At 44.0% G+C, this 19,879-nt stretch overlaps 1 protein-coding gene across 1 annotated transcript in view; it reads right to left on the reverse strand.

Annotated features, from left to right (window-relative positions):
• Positions 1 to 2,854: 2,854 nt before the first annotated feature.
• Positions 2,855 to 19,879, reverse strand: part of UBXN1 (UBX domain protein 1) — a 28,031-nt gene continuing 11,006 nt past the window's right edge. The window contains exons 3-10 of the mRNA XM_077455860.1: positions 18,141 to 18,194; positions 17,915 to 18,063; positions 14,148 to 14,196; positions 12,012 to 12,203; positions 9,977 to 10,028; positions 8,333 to 8,461; positions 7,847 to 8,030; positions 2,855 to 3,093 (exon numbers count right to left, since the gene is read on the reverse strand). Of these exons, the coding sequence (XP_077311986.1) occupies positions 3,053 to 3,093; positions 7,847 to 8,030; positions 8,333 to 8,461; positions 9,977 to 10,028; positions 12,012 to 12,203; positions 14,148 to 14,196; positions 17,915 to 18,063; positions 18,141 to 18,194 (850 nt within the window). The 3' untranslated portion in view covers positions 2,855 to 3,052. The remainder of the gene's footprint in view (positions 3,094 to 7,846; positions 8,031 to 8,332; positions 8,462 to 9,976; positions 10,029 to 12,011; positions 12,204 to 14,147; positions 14,197 to 17,914; positions 18,064 to 18,140; positions 18,195 to 19,879) is intronic.

Below are 19,879 nucleotides of genomic sequence, written 5' to 3' on the forward strand. Positions count from 1 at the left end.
ATGTAGTTTTTTTCCCCTAAACTTGGGGTGCGTGTTATATTCCGATAAATGCGGTAATTAGCCACCATTGTCAGTTGCATTTTAAAATGGAAAATATCCTTGTACAGGAATTTTTCCTTTTTGCTTTATACACATTAGTTGGAACCTATATTATGAATAGGTGCGGACTTCACAAACATGGCGGCCAGAGTTTTTTTTTTTTTTTTTTAACAAGGTGCACAATGCCCTCTAATGTTTATTCTGATGGAAAGATAGACATACCCTGCCTTTTTTTGAGCACTGCTATTCATGTTGCCCCAGTGACGATGTTCATTAGAACTAAATGTACTTGGGGGGCGATTTGCGGGTTGTCTATTGAAATTGCACCCAAAGTCGCCAAAAGTAGTACAGAAACTACTTTGGGGAATCAGTGCGGCATTGCCAAGTCGGCGTCGCACCGATTCGGATAGTGCCATTGCCGGCAATTTGGTATACGATTTGACATGTCAAATCGCATCAATGCCAACCTAGACTTAAGGATGTCTGCGCAATGATTTGTTTCCCCCTTTTTAATATGTGACACAACGAGCTGGAGTGTGGATTACTAGCACAGCTGGATGTTAATGTGATGTGGTTTTTCCATTCATACTGAGAGCCTGGATTTGCAAAGGAAGTGTCATCCCATAGATCTTTGCTTGCATTGAAAAAGCTGGAAAAAGGCTGCGTTAGACCTGCAAAGGTCAATCCATTTGGTAAGAGGCAAATCCTCTTTTGTGTGCGGTGTATTTAAAAAGGTTCACACATTTATTCAGGAAGAATCACCTCTGAATGGTTGTTGGAAATCTATACCTAAACACACTATCTTGTGTATGGGACTTTTTTTCATTTATTTGTTCATTTATTTAAACCATGGACTCACATTTGGTTTAATTATTCCACTCTGTGAAAAACAACTTTTTATAATTGATGCTATCAATGATTTTTTTTTTTAGCACTGTTTTGAATAAGTGCATTTACTTTCTATACATAGTATTTTTTTTATTGTTATGTGCAATATGTTTAAGTGCTGCTATCCCTTTGTTTGAATTCACAAATATGTATATCATTTTATTCTTTTTGATGATGAACACCTTAATGTTTTACATAATATTTAAATTACTAGCACAAATATTACTTATTTCATATATGTGCTTAGGTCAGATTTCATGAATTGGGTTTACATCCACTTTAACTGCATGCTGATCAGCTGCCGTCATTATACTACAGCAGGTTGGCACAGCTGCCAACTTTAAGAGCGATAGTGGGCTTGCGACGCTGGAGCCAATGCGTGAGGCCGGGGGCCGCTATGTCCGTCAGTAACGCGCGATCGCTCCTCAGGGAACCAGAACAGGGATCTGTCAATGTGAAAAGACAGCTCTCCGTTCTGACAGGGGAGTAGACAGATCTGCTGTTCCTAGTGATCAGAAACAGCAATCTCTCTCCTTCTCCAGTCAGTACACTGCCCCCACAGTTAGAAACACCTCCCTAGGGAACACTTGATCGACTCCTAGTGTTAACCCCTTCCCTGCTAAATGTTGCTGATCCGCCGCAATGTCCCAGGCCCACAAAAAAAAGAAAAAAAAAAAAAAAAAAAAAATCGGAAATCACCTCCATTACTAGAAATAAATAATAAAAATGCCATAAATCCTTTATTTTGTAGACACTATAACTTTTGCGCAAACCAATCAATAGACGCTTCTTGCATTATTTTTGGTTTAAAAAAAATAAAAAGCCATATTGGCCTAAACGGATTCCATTTTTTTTTTTAAGACATTATAGCAAAAAAGATTTTTTTTTTTACATCAAAATGTACTTTTTTTTGTTCATAGCGCAAAAAAAAAAAAAAAAAAAAAAAAAAAAACGCAGAGGTGATCAAATACCACCAAAAGAAAGCCAATTGTGTGAAAAAAAAAAAAAGACATAAATTTTGGGTACAATGTTGAATGACCGCAAAATTGTCAGTTAAAGCGATACAGTGCCATATTGCAAAAAAAAAAAAAAATGGCCCATCATTAAGGTGGCAAATCCTTCCGGTCCTTACGTGGTTAATTTCTTAACTTATTTGTTTTGATTTCTTTGGATGGATGGGTTGTTACCAACATGTGTGAAAATTTCTCGTCAATAGCACCTTTAGAAATATATTTACCTAGAAAAATGGTGAAATGTTAAATACTTATTTTACCCGCTGTATATACACACAATTTGTTTTTCTTTTATAGCAAGGAGCGGTCTCAAGCTTCAGCTATGGTTGGCGAAAAATTTACAGCATAGGCTGTTTTTAAAGTGATTGTAAAGGTTTAGGTTATTGAAAAAAAAAAAAAAAAAAAAAAAGTACGTTATACTTGCCTCCTTTATGCAAGGGTTTTGCACAGAGCAGCCCCGATCCTTCTTTTCTGGGGTCCCTCTCTTCGGCGAGTGCCCCCACAGAGAGACAATTTCCATGGGGGCCACTTGTGCAGGAGCACTCGAGTCCTGGCTCTGCGTCCATTGACAAGACAGCAGGACTCGGTCCTGCCCCCCATGTCAATGGATTCGAATGACATCAGTGGGAGCCTATGGCTCCTGCTTCTATCAATCTATCCAATGAGGACCTGAGACAGCGGTTGGAGCTGCTGGCCTCGTCGCTGGAATGATCGGGTTCAGGTAAGAAAAAGCGGGCAGCTGCAGCACAGAAGGTTTGCATAGAATGCAATAAGGTGGAAAATCCTGAGACTTTGCAACTCCTTTAAAAGCATTGAGGTATGGCATCTGGAATCGTCTTTTAAAAATCACCTTTCCTATTATCATAATTCAGATTCAAACAACCTGGGGTTTAGTCAGATAAGCATGAAACGGATAAGGATTTCACACAATGGTTTATTTCCCCATTAAAATATATATGCTAGCACATCACAGTTTGGGGAGATGAGGGCAATAGTCTGTGTGATCCTTTCAGAAAGATAGCGGTCAGGTTTGTCCACACTGGTTTCTCGGCCATCGCTCTTCGGTCTCTTCTATTTTGGTGGTCTTTACACGGGAAAGATTTTTGTGCAATTTACTTTTTAGCGACAATTAAGACAGCTGAAGGCACCAAACCTGCAAAATTCATGAGGAAAAAGAATGAGTAAACACAAAATTGCAAAAAAATGTTTTAAAAACAAATATTTTAAGAAATATCGATCATGTCTTCATATAAATTTGTGTGGCATCTCTGTGGCTGGAGAAGGGCTACATTATCAGGTACAGAATGCTGCCAAGTATAGCAATAAAAAAACAAAAACGAAAAAAACACATTGTTCTGTTATGCCACTTACACACGATCAAACAATCCGGTGGAAAAGTCCGGCGGACTCAAGTCCGCCAGACAATCTGCCCGTGTGTAGGCTCCGGCGGACTTTTTTTACCCAAAAATCCAGCAGACTAAGATTGGAAGTTTTGCACATCAATCTGTCCGCTGGACTCGCATTTCGGCGGACAATACAGACGTGTGTGTGCCAGTCCGCCGTACTTTTGAAATGAACAGACTTTTCCCGCCCGGAGAAAAGTCCGCTCATTTTGAGCGCGGCTCCAGGTAGCCGGGACCAGCGAAGGATAGCGTCGCTGGCCCCGTCACCTGGTATGGACTTAAAGGGGAATCCCTATGCTGAAAAAAACGGCGTGGGGGTCCCCCCCTAGGTTCATATCAGGAAAGGGGGGGTAAGCGGGGTGCCTTGGGGAAGGGGGGGCCTCACGACCCCCCACCCCAAAGCACCTTGTCCCCATGTTGATGAGGACAAGGGCCTTTTCCCGACAACCCTGGTCATTGGTTGTCATGGTCTGCGGGCGGGGGGCTTATCGGAATCCGGGAGCCCCCTTTAATAAGGGGGCCCCCGGATCCCGGCCCCCCACCCTATGTGAATGAGTATGGGGTACAATGTACCACTACCCATTCACCTGGGGGTTTTCTTCCGTCTTTGGGGGTCTTCTCGCCTGACTCCTCCGCTATCCTCTGCTAGCTCTTTTACTAGCAGAGGAGCTTTCTTCTTCGCCGTCGCCCTCTTCCAACTTCGGGGGTCTCGTCCCCCTCTTCGGTTCTCCGGTCTTCTGTCGCCGCCGTCTTCTGTTCTTGAGATGTTGCCTCGTCGCTGACTCCGGTCACTATGACAGGACACGCGGCGTGACATCATAATGGGCGGGGACATCATCCAGGGATGTCCCTATATAAGTCGCCTCATGCCACGTGTCCTGTCATAGTGACCGAGACAGCGACGAGGCACCATCTCCAGAAGCGAAGAACAGAAGACGGCGGCAGCTGCGGCGACAGAAGACCGGGCCACCACTTGTAAAAGCTAGAAGAAGGCGCGGTGGCCCGGCAAGAAGAACCGAAGAGGGGGACAAGACCCCCAAAGTCGGAAGAAGAGGGCAGCGAAGAAGAAAGCCGGGCTCCTCCGCTAGTAAAAGAGCTAGCAGAAGATAGCGGAGGAGTCAGGCGAGAAGACCCCCGAAGACGGAAGAAGACCCCCAGAGCTGTGCAATAAACTATTTTAACCCTTGTGTATCGTGTTTTTTTTTTTAAACATTTTTTTCCACAGGTGAATGGGTAGGGGTACATTGTACCCCATACTCATTCACATAGTGTGGGGGGCCGGGATCCGGGGGCCGCCTTATTAAAGGGGGCTCACGGATTCCGATAAGCCCCCGCCCGCAGACCCCGACAACCAACGGCCAGGGTTGTCGGGAAGAGGCCCTTGTCCTCATCAACATGGGGACAAGGTGCTTTGGGGTGGGGGGGCCGCACGGGCCCCCCTTCCCCAAGGCACCCCCCCCATGTTGAGGGCATGAGGCCTGATACAGCTCAGGAGGGGTGGGGGGGCGCTCGCTCGTCCCCACCCCCCTTTCCTGGCCGGCCGGGTAGCGTGCTCGGAAAAGGATCCGATTTGGACCTGGGGGGACCCCCACGCCGTTTTTTCGGTGTAGGGATTCCCCTTTAAGTCCATACCAGGTAACGGGGCCAGCGACGCTTCCTTCGCTGGTCCCGGCTACCTGGAGCCACGCTCAAAATAAGCAGACTTTTCTCTGTGTGTGTGTGTGGGCGAGTGCGTTCATTTCAAAAGCTTAGTCCGCCGCAAAAGTACCGTGTGTGGGCAGGTAGCTCGTTCGGAAAGTCCACCGGATAGTCTGATACGTGTGTACGCGGCATAAGTTCGTCACACCTCAATTCACTCACTCAAAGCTGTTTACCATCATAAACTTTACTTTTTTATTTGTTATTACAAAACCTAAAAGGGGGTGAAGACCAGATTAAAAAAAAGAAAACACTGGGCTATTGTCATATATGAACGCTTTAATAATTTTAATTTACTGAATATCGTAGTTATCGGCGTATAACACACACTTTTTTCACCTTAAAATCAGGGGAAAATCGTGGGTGCGTGTTATACACCAATCCCCCACTGATCTGCGCTCTGTGGAGCGCCACCATTTACCGAGCCGAGCGTACTCGGCTCCATTCGCAATCACGCCCAGTCCGGCTTCCTAGCCTTTATGTCTCACCATTGGACCGGAGTTGTGTCCGTCATAGGACCCGGACCAAGGGGCGGGACAGGGGTGTTACTGCGAGTGGAGCCGAGTACACTTGGGGTGCATGTTATACGCTGATAAATACAGTATATATTTGCAATGATAGTGGATTCGATTTGTGTCACTGATGCATAGTGGGTAGTCGAACTATAAATAAAAGGCGTTTGTGCCAATATAAAGTGAATGAAATATAATAGCATGTGCCATACAAAATATACATGTAAAATACATACTGAGAAGTCCAATGTGACAATACCCAACACCAAATATAAAACTTTTTAAAAACGTAGAATAATGTGCTTCTAAATGGATGGGTCTTCAAAAACGCTTTACCACGAGTGCTCATGGGGGAAGTAGGGATCATCACCATTGGTTTAATAAAGAAAGGCCTTGAACAAGGTATTCCTGATAAAACTATAGAAGTACTTTTACCTCCAAATGCCAAGACGTCATACTGGAAAACTCCTGACAATATCTCAATGTTCTTCATAATGACAAGGCCCAGAAATGCAATTGTGTTCTCACATCCCCAGCATTTTCTGGAGGGAGTTTTAGAATGGAGAGGTGCAAACCCAGGAATCCATCAGATTTTTCCAAAAGCTCATTTTGACTTACTGTAAAAAGAGGTCAAAGACCTTTGGTGAGTTTCCATCTACCCCAAGCACTTGTGGCAAAGCGTTTTTGAAGACACATCCATTTAGAAGCAATATTTTTGTATTTGGCGTGGGGTATTGTCACATTGGACTTCTCAGTTTGCATTTTACATGTATATTATGTATGGTAGGGGTGCGCATTTTCACCGATTTCAGGATTCAATTATCTGGTCAACGATCCGATTCAATTCCACGATGCATCACGATTACCGACGAGCTCTCATTTCCGCTTGGGCCTTCCAGGCGGCCCTTCCACCCTGCAATCTTCTGGGACACATCACAGGTCCCAAAAGATTGCCCGGCTATGCAGGACAGCGCAGTAAGACATGCACACCCGGCTGTGAAGCTGCAAGCTGTCACAGCTGTATGCCCACAGTAGTATTGCCAGCACCGTGGACAGGCGGGGAGAGAATGGAGGGTTTGGCTGGCCACATTGCTGGATTGTGGGACAGGCAAGTCTCTTTTTATTAAAAGTCAGAAGATAAACAAAAAAATTGACTGGAACTCTGTTTTAAATTAAAAATAACCTCACTCCCTTAAAAGGGCAGTAATCCAATGCACTACATGGTACAGACATTCACACACACTGCTGCTGGGAGGTCAGTAGGGATTACAATCCACAGCTGACAAACAGCCTTGTAAAGATCCCTGTGCTGACCAGTGGCGGCTGGTGCTCCAAATTTTTTTTTGGGGGGGGGGGGGGGGCGCCACAAACTGAAAAATACTGAACCTCCCCCATCAAATGCAGCCACTGTGCCTGTCAAATGCAGCCACCATTTCATTCATGTGACTGCCCTGCCCGGCCTTCCTCTCTCCCGACATCAGCGGGGAATTCTCAGCCCCTCCTGTCCTCTCAGAAGAGACACGAGATGAGAAAGGGGGGGCCGGGCCGTCACATGAGCGCGATATATTGTACTGAAATTCGGTATTAAGTTCCAGATTTATTTTTAAAAAGCACATACAGCAGGCACTTCATTGATTGTAACAGCATTTATTAAAACACAGTAATTTTATCAATATGCTCGGAGCGCTCTCCCGGGAGGGGCGGGGAAAGTCGGGAGGACGTCACCAGGTAATCGATTTTCCGGTTTTATGCATCGATACCGCATCGGGGACACCCGAATCGCGAGGCAACGATTAATTTCAGCACCCCTAATGTATGGCACGTGCTATTATATTTGATTATTGTTAGTGCCAACACCTTTATTTATAGTTTATGTGTATGCAGGAGTGATTATTTCACTCATTTAAAGGGGCAGCTACAATATTCCAATTTCACATTCATCACCAGCTATGTTGTTAGCATAGTGGGAAGTAGGGCTGTGGTTTTCCACCAATACCCGGAACCAAGTTAGGGATGGCTGCAACATCTCTTGACCATTTTAAGCGATATGGGATCACACTCTTGTTACCTAGCTTGTGAAACCCCATCATAACCCCAACTATCCTTACTAGCTATTTGAAGCCCATCTATAAACACTCAAGAATTCCAACAGAGATTTGACAAATGCTGATTTTTTCTAACAACCAATTTTTGATATGAATGGAATTTCCAGAACAAAAACAAAATACAAATAAATAATTTAAAGTCGTCATCCCTATAGAAAACCTGCAGTATTTTCTCCTGTGAGACTCACCAAGCTCCTGCAGTGGCTTTTCCATATCTTCTTCAGTAAACACTCTTCGTGGGAAGCTAGTCAAAAGATTAAAAGGCTCTTCCGTGCCACCAGGCCAATTTAATTCCACATACAATCGAACAGCAGCCAGCTGCTCTCGTGCACGAAACGTCTGCGATAGGGCAGTGCCATCCAAAAGGCGGACCTGAGAGCAAGAACAGTTTTATGCTACTACTATAAAAATGCTTGAAATCACCTACAAACCTTTGGAATTTCATCATTTTCCATAACATATATTACCGCCATTGTGTTTTTTTTTCCATTCTGCAATATAAACATTTCTGCTTCGCAAATAATAATGGCTGCAAAAATATATGAAAATTCAAATTTTCTGGAAGATTTACCCTATTCAAGATATGATAGATTTGCACAAGCTTTAATAATCATTTATTCAATAGAGATGTGTTCTAGATAGCACACAGTGTAATTCAGTGTTCCTGGATTTACCTGTATACGACACTGATCATACTCCTTCTTAGTAGGTGGCTCCTGTGTTGGAGAAGATGGGGAGAGTGCGGGGGCTTGAACAGGTGTCTCTGCTGGAGGGGAGATTGGATCTGATGTCTCTCCACCATACTGGAAGAAAGCAGGATTACAAGTTGGAATAAAACAATGTACTTACCATCTGCCCTAATGATAGTACTAGGATCTTTTATCTGGAAGGCTCAGGATTTTGTGCTCATTATTACTGTGTGCGAGTACAGGGCACTGTGGTGACATTATCCAGGTCCATGGTTAGAAATCATGGGCCCCGTACATCCTACCTGACAGGACTTCCTTTGACCCCACCCTCAGCCCCAACTCTGGCCCTGCCCCTGACCTAGTCCAGCTGGCTACTGATGTTTTCTTGTGACCAAGAGCTGTTTTTGGCAGCTGAGTCTTTATGCATGCAAGAGGCACACTCCTAGTACAAACATGGATTGCCCAGGGTTGCATATGTGCAGTGTATGGGGGTTAAAGCCCAGCTTTTTTGATGCTGCACATATGGGTTACTGGTTTGTAAAAGGGGTTAAAAGGAGTGGTAAAAAAGCAGCTCAGCTGCGTGTTTTTACTGAATTTCCAAAGGCAAGTGTAAAAGTAGTGTCTCACTGTGCTGGTTATCATCATTACGGTAATTACACAGCACAGCAGGTGCTTTATGGCTCTGTCAAATTGTCCATGGCTGTTGGGTGCTGAATTAGTTATAGCCGTACTGTGTTAAGTCTGTAATGCAGCCATACGTTATCAAAGCCAGCACCCAACAGCCATGTCACACTTTGACAGAGCCATACAGTCTCTGTTGTGCGATTACCATAATGTTGATGATCATAAAATAAGTACAGTGAAAATTTTGAGCACTCTAAAACAGATATTTGTGTTCTTTACAGTGCAGCCACACCACCTGCCGCCACGGTCAACTTTTGACTTGCTGTTACCTGCTGTCAGCCACTTTCCATCAGTCTCAGCACCCGACGGAGCAGAGGGAAGCACGTACACAAGATCAAGCCATAAGGGAAGTGGGCAGCCGACACTACAACCTGCATCCCGAAATTAGGGCGGGGGGGGGGGGTCCCTCTGTTGACCCGATGGAGCCCATGAGAACATAGTTATACACCCCCTTAAACAAGCAGGAAGAGGGGTGCAGTTTAGGAAGCCCTGTCTTTATTTGGAAAAAATGAAAGCTGCTGGGGGGCCCCCTGTAGAGCTGATGGGGCCCAGTACAACAGGACTGATTGTACTGCATTATCAGCAGCCCTGACATTATCTCTGGGGGAAGGTGCATAACACCCTGCACTCAGTTTTTTTCTAAGTACAATGCCATTGGGTGCCATTTAAAATGTTACTAAACCCAGGACCCTGCATTCCCTGTATCTGTCCCCCCACAGTGCACAGAACATGGAAATGATCTTTTATTATATTTAGTAAATATACCCTGCTTAATACCCTTTCTCATCAGCAGTATATAGCAGTCTTGTGACTTCTATCAGTGTCTGGTTAAAGCTTGAAGAGGCGTTTTCATTTGACAAAGCCTTCAGTATTTACTACCCAACAACTAAAGGGATACTCATGTGCCTTTCCTGAAGGTAAGGAAATGCAGCAGCTCGTACTCACCCTTCTGGCTCTCTCGGCTTTATCCCTTGCAATTTTTTCCCGGACACGCTCTCTGTAAATGAGAAATGCATATAAAAGCTTCTGCCATCCACTCATGCAGCAGAATATAGCAGCTGCTAGTGGTTAGTGTTCTTTTCACAAAATCGACATAGAAAAAAGACTTCTATAAGCACCTTCACTGCTCCGATAAGAGATGGGAAACACTGGGCCAAATCCCATTTTCCTCTTTTAAATCATCTTCTTGTATACTTTAAGTGACATATTTGACAGCTCTGTTCAATGTATTGCACATCTACCTGGGATTTTTAGTCTGTTGATTGGACACGTTTGCTGCTTTTCACCTCTTAACATCTACAAACTTTAAGCGATTCCAAAGGCTCAATGTTTTTTTACCTTCACGCATTCTCTGTGCAGCAGGTCCCCCAGCTGCCCCCCCAATACTAGCCTGAGCCTGATCTTGCTCCAGTGCTGTGCATGAGAGCCTCGGCTCTCCAGGGACTCTCCCTCCTCATTGGCTGGGACAGCAGTGGGAGCAATTGGCTCCCGTTGCTGTCAATCATAGCCAGTGAGCAAATGAAGAGAAAGAGAGGTGGGGCTGAACCGCGGCTGTGTGTGTGAATGGACACGCAGAGGCTCGGCAGCGAGCCTGCCTGGGTGTCCCAAGAGCTGAGAAAAGGAGGATCGGGGCTGTTCTGTACAAAACCACTGCACAGAGCAGGCAAGTATAACACGTTTATTATATTAATGTAAAAAATTCCAAAGCTTTAAATATCACTTTTTTTCATCTTAAACGGCTCTACATTTCCTTTAGCATTACCAACTATACAGTGCCTTGAAAAAGTATTCATACCCCTTGAAATGTTCCACATTTTGTCATGTTACAACTAAAAACAAAATGTATTTTATGTGATAGACCAACACAAAGTGGCACATAATAATAATACAAATAAATATCTAAAAAGTGTAGCGTGCATTTGTATTCAGCCCCCTTTACTCCGATGCCCCTAATTAAAATATTATGTAACCAACTGCCTTCAGAAGTCACCTAATTAGTAAATAGAGTCCACATGTGTTGTTCTGTGAAGCCCTTAGAGGTTTGTTAGAGAACCTTAGTGAACATACAGAATCATGAAGGCCAAGGAACACACCAGACAGGTCAGGGATAAAAGTTGTGGAGAAGTTTAAAGCAGGATTAGGTTATAAAAAAAAATCCCAAAATTGTAATATCTCACAGAGCACTGTTCAATCCATCATCCAAAAATGGAAAGAGCATGCCACAACTGCAAACCTACTAAGACATGTTCGTCCACCTAAACTGACAGGCCGGGCAAGGAGAGCATTAAATAAGAACAATAGCCAAGAGACCCATGGTAACTCTGGAGGAGCTGCAGAGATCCACAGCTCAGGTGGGAGAATCTGTCCACAGGACAACTATTAGTTGTGCACTCCACAAATCTGGCCTTTATGGGAGAGTGGCAAGAAGAAAGCTATTGTTGAAAGAAAGCCATAAGAAGTCACTTTGCAGTTTGCGAGAAGCCATGTGGGAGACACAGCAAATATGTGGAAGAAGGTGCTCTGGCCAGATGAGAATTTTTTTTTACTTTTTGGCCTAAAAGCAAAACGCTATGTGTGCTGGAAAACTAACACTGCACATCACCCTGAACACGCCATCCCTACCATGAAACATGGTGGTGACCGCACCCATCTTGTGGGAAAGCTTTTCTTCGACAGGGAAGATGGTCAGAGTTTATGAGAAGATGGATGGAGCCAAATACAGGGCAATCTTAGAAGAAAACCTGTTAGAGTCTGCAAAAGACTTGAGACTGGGGCAGAGGTTCACCTTCCAGCAGGACAATGACCCTAAACATACATCCAGAGCTACAATGGAATGGTTTAGTCAAATGGTGCATTAAAGGCTTCAACCAACCAAAGGGTTCACCGCTTGCTGTACACACTGCTCTTATACAAGCTGAACAAGGCCTTAAACAACTTTATGTGACACTCATTTTCCGGACCCCTACATACAAGAACCAACCTGGCCAGTCTCTCCTCTTGCTTTTCTCGCCTCCTCTCTTCCACTGCCTTTTGCATCTCTTGCTCTTGAAGTTTTTGTTTGATTGCAATTAACTCTTGTCCCTGTTTCCGCCTCTGTTTCTCCTGTTCAATTCGCTCTCGTTTTTCTCGATCTTCACGTTCTTGTTGCTTTTGGGCTATCAGTTCCATCATCCTATAGGTAGAATCCTAAAGATTTATTGGGCAATGTACACTGTAGTTGCACAGCATGAAACAATGTGTGGACAGTATGCAACAAGGTTGTAGCCATTGACACAACACAGGCCATTCACAACACAGTGATAAAGTCAGCCTGTAAAGAGGGGTAAATATCCTACAGCTCCACCTGCTGGCTACAAGTGGTAAATATATATTTTTTGGTCCTGATTAAGCAAGACAATATACACACTCTTTTCTTTGCTTCCTCACCTCTACCAACAGTTAAATGTCAACAGAAGATTTTTCCCTGCTGCAAGATGCTCAAGTCATAGCATACACAGGGCTAAGGACTTTTCACATATAGCAGTATTGCTGCTTGGAATGAGCCACATGCTACCCCACATCTGGAAGAAATTAGTATTTTCTTCCCCCCTGCCAGCTTAACTGAGTGGGGGGCAAATGGATGGTAAATATACACTATGTACTGACTGGTTAAGGGGCGTACCTCCTTTTCATTGCACTGAATGTGTAAAGCGATTTGCACTTTTTTGCTCTTTTTAGTGCAATTGTAATATATGGTTTTGGGGCGTTTCTTTCAAATATCGCAATTATGTAAAAATATGAGAAAATGCCGCTAAATCTAAAACATACATGTGCATATTAAACCACAAATAAATACAATTTATACAATAGTGAAAAATCCAGAAATTGTGATAAAAAAACTAATATGTGAAACAGAACATTTGGTCCACAAAGGACATTTTGCAATAGGCACAAAGTGACAGAGTCCTATGGACAAAGCTGTAAAAGTTTTATTAAAAAGAATATTATATAGTAAAAAGCGCCGTAACGCTTGCAGTATAATATACACAACAAAATAGGCAAAGATAACACAAGCCACTTTAGAGGATCTAGCCAATCCCCCGATATCACCTCTGACAAAATGCGCTGGGTGTGGCTACGATCTAAAAAGCATTATTATTTTTATCTTTGCTATATGTGGCATGTATTATCTTTGTCCATTTTTTTGTTATGTATATTATACTGGAAGTGTTGCGGCATGTTTTACTATATAATAATCTTTTTAATAACAGTTTTACTGATTACACTATGGGCATATATTTTTTTATCTCCCAACATATTTATAATACTGAGAGCAATCCTGATGGGCGACGTGTCTGGTACCTGAAAGTATCCTGCTCAAAAGGATATAACAAGCGATTTCGACCATTTATTTCATGTTTTTAATTTATCTTTGTGCCTTGGCAAAATGGCCTTTGAGGACTAAATCTTCTTCTGGTTTACATTTTTTTAGCACAATTTCTGGATTTTTCCCAATTGCATTAATTTATTTGTGGGTTAATATTCACATGTACTGTATGTTTTGATTTAGAGCCATTTTCTCGTATATTTGTTTTTTGCTGTAAGGCCGCGTACACACGGGCGGACTGTTCGCCCAACTTAGTCCGCTGAACAGTGTTTCAGCGGACAATCCGCTCGTGTGTGGGCTTCAGCGGACAGTTTCAGCGGACAGTCTGACGAACAAAGTCTTTAGGAATTTCCGTAAGACAGTCCGTCCAAACTTGGTTTCAGCGGACAGTCCGCTCGTGTGTAGGCTTGTTCGACAGACTAAGTTTCGCGCATGCTCAGAAAGGATTTACACGGCGAAGGTTGCATTGCAGTGTATTGGACGTCGAATTTCTTGTCCCGTCGTACGTGCTGTACACGTCATCGCGCACGCTTTCAGCGGACTGTTCGTTCATCGTGTGTGGTCAAGTCCGCTCATGCAAATTTTGAGCGGACTGTTTGTCGGATTGTCTGACGAACTTAGTTGGGCGAACAGTCCGCCCGTGTGTACGCGGCCTTAGTGTCACAATTGCTGAAGTGGCTGCTTTATCACTTATTAGTTTAAACGCTTTAGCTCAGGTTTTCTACATAATAATTAGTAAATGCAACACACCTTTTTGTCTGTTTTTCCCTCTGCTCTTCAGTTAAACCTTGTCTTTCTTCTGTAAAGTAAACAAAATGCAATCAGCCAAACAAATGATCTTTCGCTGTTAAATATGTATTGCTGTCTGTGTCCCCACTGGGGAGATTCATCACTTCTATTTTCCTGGTGATCATTGTTACCTAGGTAGGAAGTGATGTAAAATCACAAATTTTTGAATTGTCCCTAGAATAGGAGGGGAGAATAAATCTTCCAGTGGGGAAACTGTTCTGGTGACAACTGTCCAAAAAGGGAATTCTCTGCATTTTATAGTTTTTCTCTCACTGCCTGTGGCATTTTCAGGACAGGCACTGAAGGAAAATCTCCCCAATGACATAAAGACAATGAGAGTGAGCTATGGTTATGATTATCTTGTTACAATAGCATCTGAAAGTCAGTGGAATATATTAGGCAGCAAGTAAACATGTCTCTGAAATTGTTGTGCTGAACACACACAGGAAAAAATCCACACAGCGGACGCGCATGAGGTAGGGTTCTGTACATGGACGCCCTCCCAGTACTAGAGAGCTGCCCTGTAGCCGTCTTTCGGCTATAGAGCAGTACTATAACGGTTAAACTTTCTGCCAGGAGTGTGGATTAGGCCCAAAGTCAAGATATCAAAAAACTTCAGAAAAAAAAAAATCTCAATAGGTACACAGGGACTTTTCTGGCTAACAAAAAGGCAACAACGGGCATCTCGTCTTTTTTTTTAAAACAGGGCACGCACCTTCAAAAGGCTAAAATGGCTGTCAGGTTCTTTGTAACCATTTTAGTTTCTTGGAGTGCGACACTCCCAGGCACCAAAAAGGGTCAAAATAATTTTTGTTTTTTATAGGCAGGCCATTGCTTTTCAGGTGGCATATACAGCTGCTAGATCACTTTTATTGAACCAACGATGTTCCATTTTGTTCTTGGCTCAGCTGGAGCAGAGAGCATGGGAAACATCAGGGGTCTAATAGACTTTTAATGTTGCATGTTAAAGGAGTACTATCACCTGCCCAAAGCTATTTCACAAAGATCATTAACCCCCTAAGAAAGAAGAAAAAAAAATGTAAACGCACCCCCATAACCCTGCATATACACATATGTAAACAATTGCAACATAATCAGTATCTTTGAACGTGCAGAGTAAGAGAAATCATTTTAGGTCCCCGATTTATAGCGGGCTCTGAAAAAGCGAGCTTGTAAAGACATTTAAAGCGATTCTTCACCTTATGCCACGTACACACGATCAAACAAGCGGGTGGAAATGTCCGGCAAACTCAAGTCCGCCAGACAATCCCCCCGTGTGTAGCCTCCGGCATATTTTTTGACCCGAAAGTACGGCGGTTTGCACTCCAATCTTCCTGCCGGACTTGCATTTCGGCGGACATTCCGGCCGCGTGTATGCCAGTCCGCCGTACTTTTGAAATGAGCGGACTTTTCCCGCCCGGAGAACCGGGCCACCGCCTGTAAAAGAGCTATAAGAAGGCGCGGTGGCCCGGCAGAAGAACCGAAGAGGGGGACAAGACCCCCGAAGTCGGAAGAAGAGGCCGCGGCGACGAAGAAGAATGCTGGGCTCCTCCGCTAGTAAAAGAGCTACAAGAAGATAGCGGAGGAGTCCGGCGAGAAGACCCCCGAAGATGGAAGACCCCCGGAGCTGTGCAATAAATTATTTTATCTTGTGTTTTTTTTTGTACTTTATTTGACAGGTGAATGGGTAGGGGTACATTGTACCCCATACTCATTCACATAGGGTGGGGGGCTGGTATCCGGGGGCCCCCTTATTAAAGGGGGCTCCCGGATTCCGATAAGCCCCCCGCCCGCAGACCCCGACAACCAACGGCCAGGGTTGTCGAGAAGAGGCCCTTGTCCTCATCAACATGGTTGATGGTGCACCCCCCATGTTGAGGGCACGCGGCCTGGTACGGCCCTTTCCTGGCCGGCCGGGTAGCGTGCTCGGACAAGGGTCTGTTGTGGACTTTGGGGGGACCCCCACGCCGATTTTTTTTCGGCGTTGGGGTTCCCCTTTAAGTCCATAATAGGCGGCGGGGCCAGCTGCGTCTCCTTCGCGGGCCCCGCCTACCTGGAGACGCGCTCGAAATGAGCGGACTTTTCTCCGGGTGTGTGGGCGAGTCCGTTCATTTCAAAAGTAGGGCCGATAGTACGGCGGACTTAGTACGCTATATTAGTCCGCTCAAAAAGTGCCGTGTGTGGGCAAGTAGCCCGTTCGGAAAGTCCGACGGACAGTACGTCGGACAAACGGCTACGTGTGTACGCGGCTTTAGAAAAAATATTAAGTCAGCATCTACAGCATTTGTAGCTACTGCCTTTTAATAGGACACTTATCTGTCCAGAGATCCAGTGTAGTCCGTATTCAAGCTGACTCTTTAGCCGTCTTCTAGCCGAACACAGCGAGTCAGCTGTACACAGTACCTGTGTGCCAACACGGTTGTAAAAATCGACTTCGTAACAGGGCCCCTCGCGGGCTCGTTTCGCACACCACGCTTCGGGCATGGCCTCGCTGCGCTCAGCATATTTTATTCGAACTCTATGTCCACTTGGATGGTGGGGCTTGAACCTGGACTCAGGGCAGAATGTAGGGCGCAGGCGCCGTGTACAGCTGACGATCAGCTGTTCATCCTCTGAGACTTTCGGCAGCTCCTTAGTCGTTCGTACTGCACAAGGGCAGCGCATGGGCAGTACTGGGGGGTCCTTAATGGCCGGAGGAACTTTCTCGGCAAGACACCGGAATGTTTACTTTGGGAACCTGGCAGTGACAGCTTGCGGCTTCACAGCTAGCTTCCCACTGTGTATGTGCAAGCTTTGTGAATGGTCCCATGGCTTTCTGGGACTTGTGACATGTCCCACAAGGCTCCGAGTGTGGTGTGGTGGGCGGGGCAACTGGAAGTAGGAGCAAGTCAAAACCAGGTACACGTCACTTAAATTTTGGATACTGTAGTTTTCTGCAGGTTTGACATATTTGCTATTTACTCGACGCAACCTTATCTTGTTTAGCACAAAAACTAGGATTGAAATAGTGTTTTAGTGTATTTTTTTACTGAAAATATAGAGATTTGATAGATTTGATAAACAGTTGCGCAAATATAGTACGATATGAAAAACTGCAACTACCATTTTTTATTTTACATAGCTTGTGTTCCCAGAAGAAAAATATAATGCTTTGGGGGTTTTAGTAATTTTTTAGCCGCAAACAAAATTAAAAATAAAAAAAGAAGGATTTGTGCGAAAAAATTAAAAAATTCCTCCAAAGGCCCAGTGAATAAAGCAGAACTCCAGGCGAAAAGTTAAATGTAATAATAATAAAATAAAATATTGATCTGTATGCTGTGTATGTGGATTTGTAATTCTTTTCAGACGCTATTGTGGTCCACACATTTCTGCGACTGTGCCACAAGGGACAGCTATGCAAATAACTTTCTTATATCCTACCTCAACCTTACAACTTCTTTTGTCACCTGCCTGCTGAATGGACAGTGAAATAGCAGATGGAGCTGTGATCTGCAAAGCTGAACCAGGAAATAGGGGTGTCAGCTGACCGGATATTCAGTACGGCAATGTATGAATCACATGTCTCACTGAACAAGATTACAAATATTTTGCAGGTAAAACACAACACTCACACAAAGTTTACTTAAATCTTTAGCTGAAATTTTACTTTAAAATAATTACTGCTGCCATTTTCAGGTAATGCGCACACTTCAAGACAATTCAATGGAAAAACCGAGACAATTCCAGACCTGACTCTGTGTCCATTTCTTGTTCAGCTTGCTCGCTGGGTGTTTCTGTGGATACAGATTCAACAGGTGCAGTGGGTTCAACGGGTCCAATGGGTTCAACAGGTGCAACAGGTTCATCTATGTCGGGGTCATCTTCATGTTCCATCAGCCTGAAACAATCAAAATGAAATGGCAGCAAGTCCAGGAATCTCTTTACTATACTGTAAACAGAGGTGGTCCAACTTACCAGTCCATTGCAGACTCTATACCTTGGTTACCCGTGGCAGACACTGCCTTTTCCCTGAATAAAGGAAACAAAAATAACTGAGCTAAAAACAAACCCAATAACAGTTAAAACATAATTCTAGAAAACCGTGGATTCAATCTTGGGTGGAAACCAGTGGCATAACTACAATGGGCTTTCCACCCACAATCTGTGCATTGATGTTCCTCGGCATTAAGCTCCATGCCAAGTATATGTGAATACATGTTCTATGGCAAAGGAAGAAGAAAGCCTATATTAATTTAACAACTTTAATACCAGGCCATAGCTGAAAGATGGCTACAGTCCTGCTCTCTTGTCCTGTGATGGCATCCATGGATGTCCTCTCAGAACACACCTCCCGTGCACACAGCTGATCACAGACTGAAATAAAGGGCCAATCACAGTGACCCTTTACAATGTGATTAGCTGCGTCCAATTACAGCTGATCACATGTAAACAAACTTGCTGGTTATCGGCATTCCTTTTCTCATGCGCTGTCACTGTGTGAGGAAAGGAGAGGCAATTAGTGGCAAGGATGATAGGGCACATTTACAGCCCCATCAGTGGTCATCCATGCCCATCAGTGCAGCTTATCAGTGCCACCTCAGCCTACATCAGCGAAGAATAAAAATTACTTATTTGGTAAATTTTGTAACCAAGAAATTTTTTCAACATTTTCAGATGGTTTAGCAAAAAATAAACCCAGGGACGATTAAATACCACCAAAAGAAAGCTCTGTCTCAAAATGATGATAACAATTTCATTTGGAGATACATGTGTCGCATGATCGAGGATTTGTCAAAGTGCGACAGCTCTGAAAGCTGAAAATTGGCGGCCTGGGCAGGAAGGGGGGGGGGTGAAAATGGCGGCAACAGAACGTCACCTCCGTTACACATTCTGACAGGCCGGGGAATCCTGCGTTGCACACTCCAGCGGGTGTATCTTTACTGTAGAGCAGTGCGGGGTGAAGCAAGATGGCGGTGACGAAAGGTTACTTCCGTTACACATTTTTATGGGTCACTTAATTTGATGAATCATATGGGCAAGTTACGCATGTGCAGTGCGAAATTTCTCAGCGGAACGTCACTTCCGTAGCCAAATATGATGGGTCTCCGAGTGTGACAAAACACCTACCCTGAAACTAGAGGCTCAAAGCATGATGGGACGTGTATCAGGACTGGTAAAGTAAGGAAACAGGAAGTCAGAGAACTGAAATTCAGCCAGGAGATAGAATGACATCACAGAAACCTGCTTTTTACAGCTAAAGTACACTGAAGATAAATGGACAATGGGGTTGTGAATCATTTACATGCACAATGCATCTGTTTTGGGGAGGAAAAGCTGGCATTCCGCTTTAACAAATAGTCAAAAGGTAAAACTGGAATGGAGAGGGATTAGAACATGTGTGAGATTTTATTGTTGCCAGATTCAGCCTCTCTATTTGTCCTATTTACAGTTATCACCGAAAGTGAAAGTAAAAATTCCACATTTTGGGTTGTCACCAGAACAAAAGAGGCAACATTCTCTAATAGGGACACTTGTTCTGGTGACAATCAGGAATTCTCTCACTTCTTGTTTTGGGGACATGAAGTGAAGGGAAATCTCCCCAATGAGACACAGAGTGCCCCCCCAAAAAAACCACAGGAGTTATAACCCTTCCATATGCTAGGCAAAATTACAAATAAAAAAAAAAGTTTTTCCTTTAGCTGTACTCAAAAAAA

This window comes from Lithobates pipiens, unplaced genomic scaffold (assembly GCF_037356315.1).
Source record: "Lithobates pipiens isolate NorthernLeopardFrog02 unplaced genomic scaffold, aLitPip1_a1.2 Scaffold_10, whole genome shotgun sequence".
In the NCBI taxonomy this organism is placed as follows: Eukaryota; Metazoa; Chordata; class Amphibia; order Anura; family Ranidae; genus Lithobates; species Lithobates pipiens.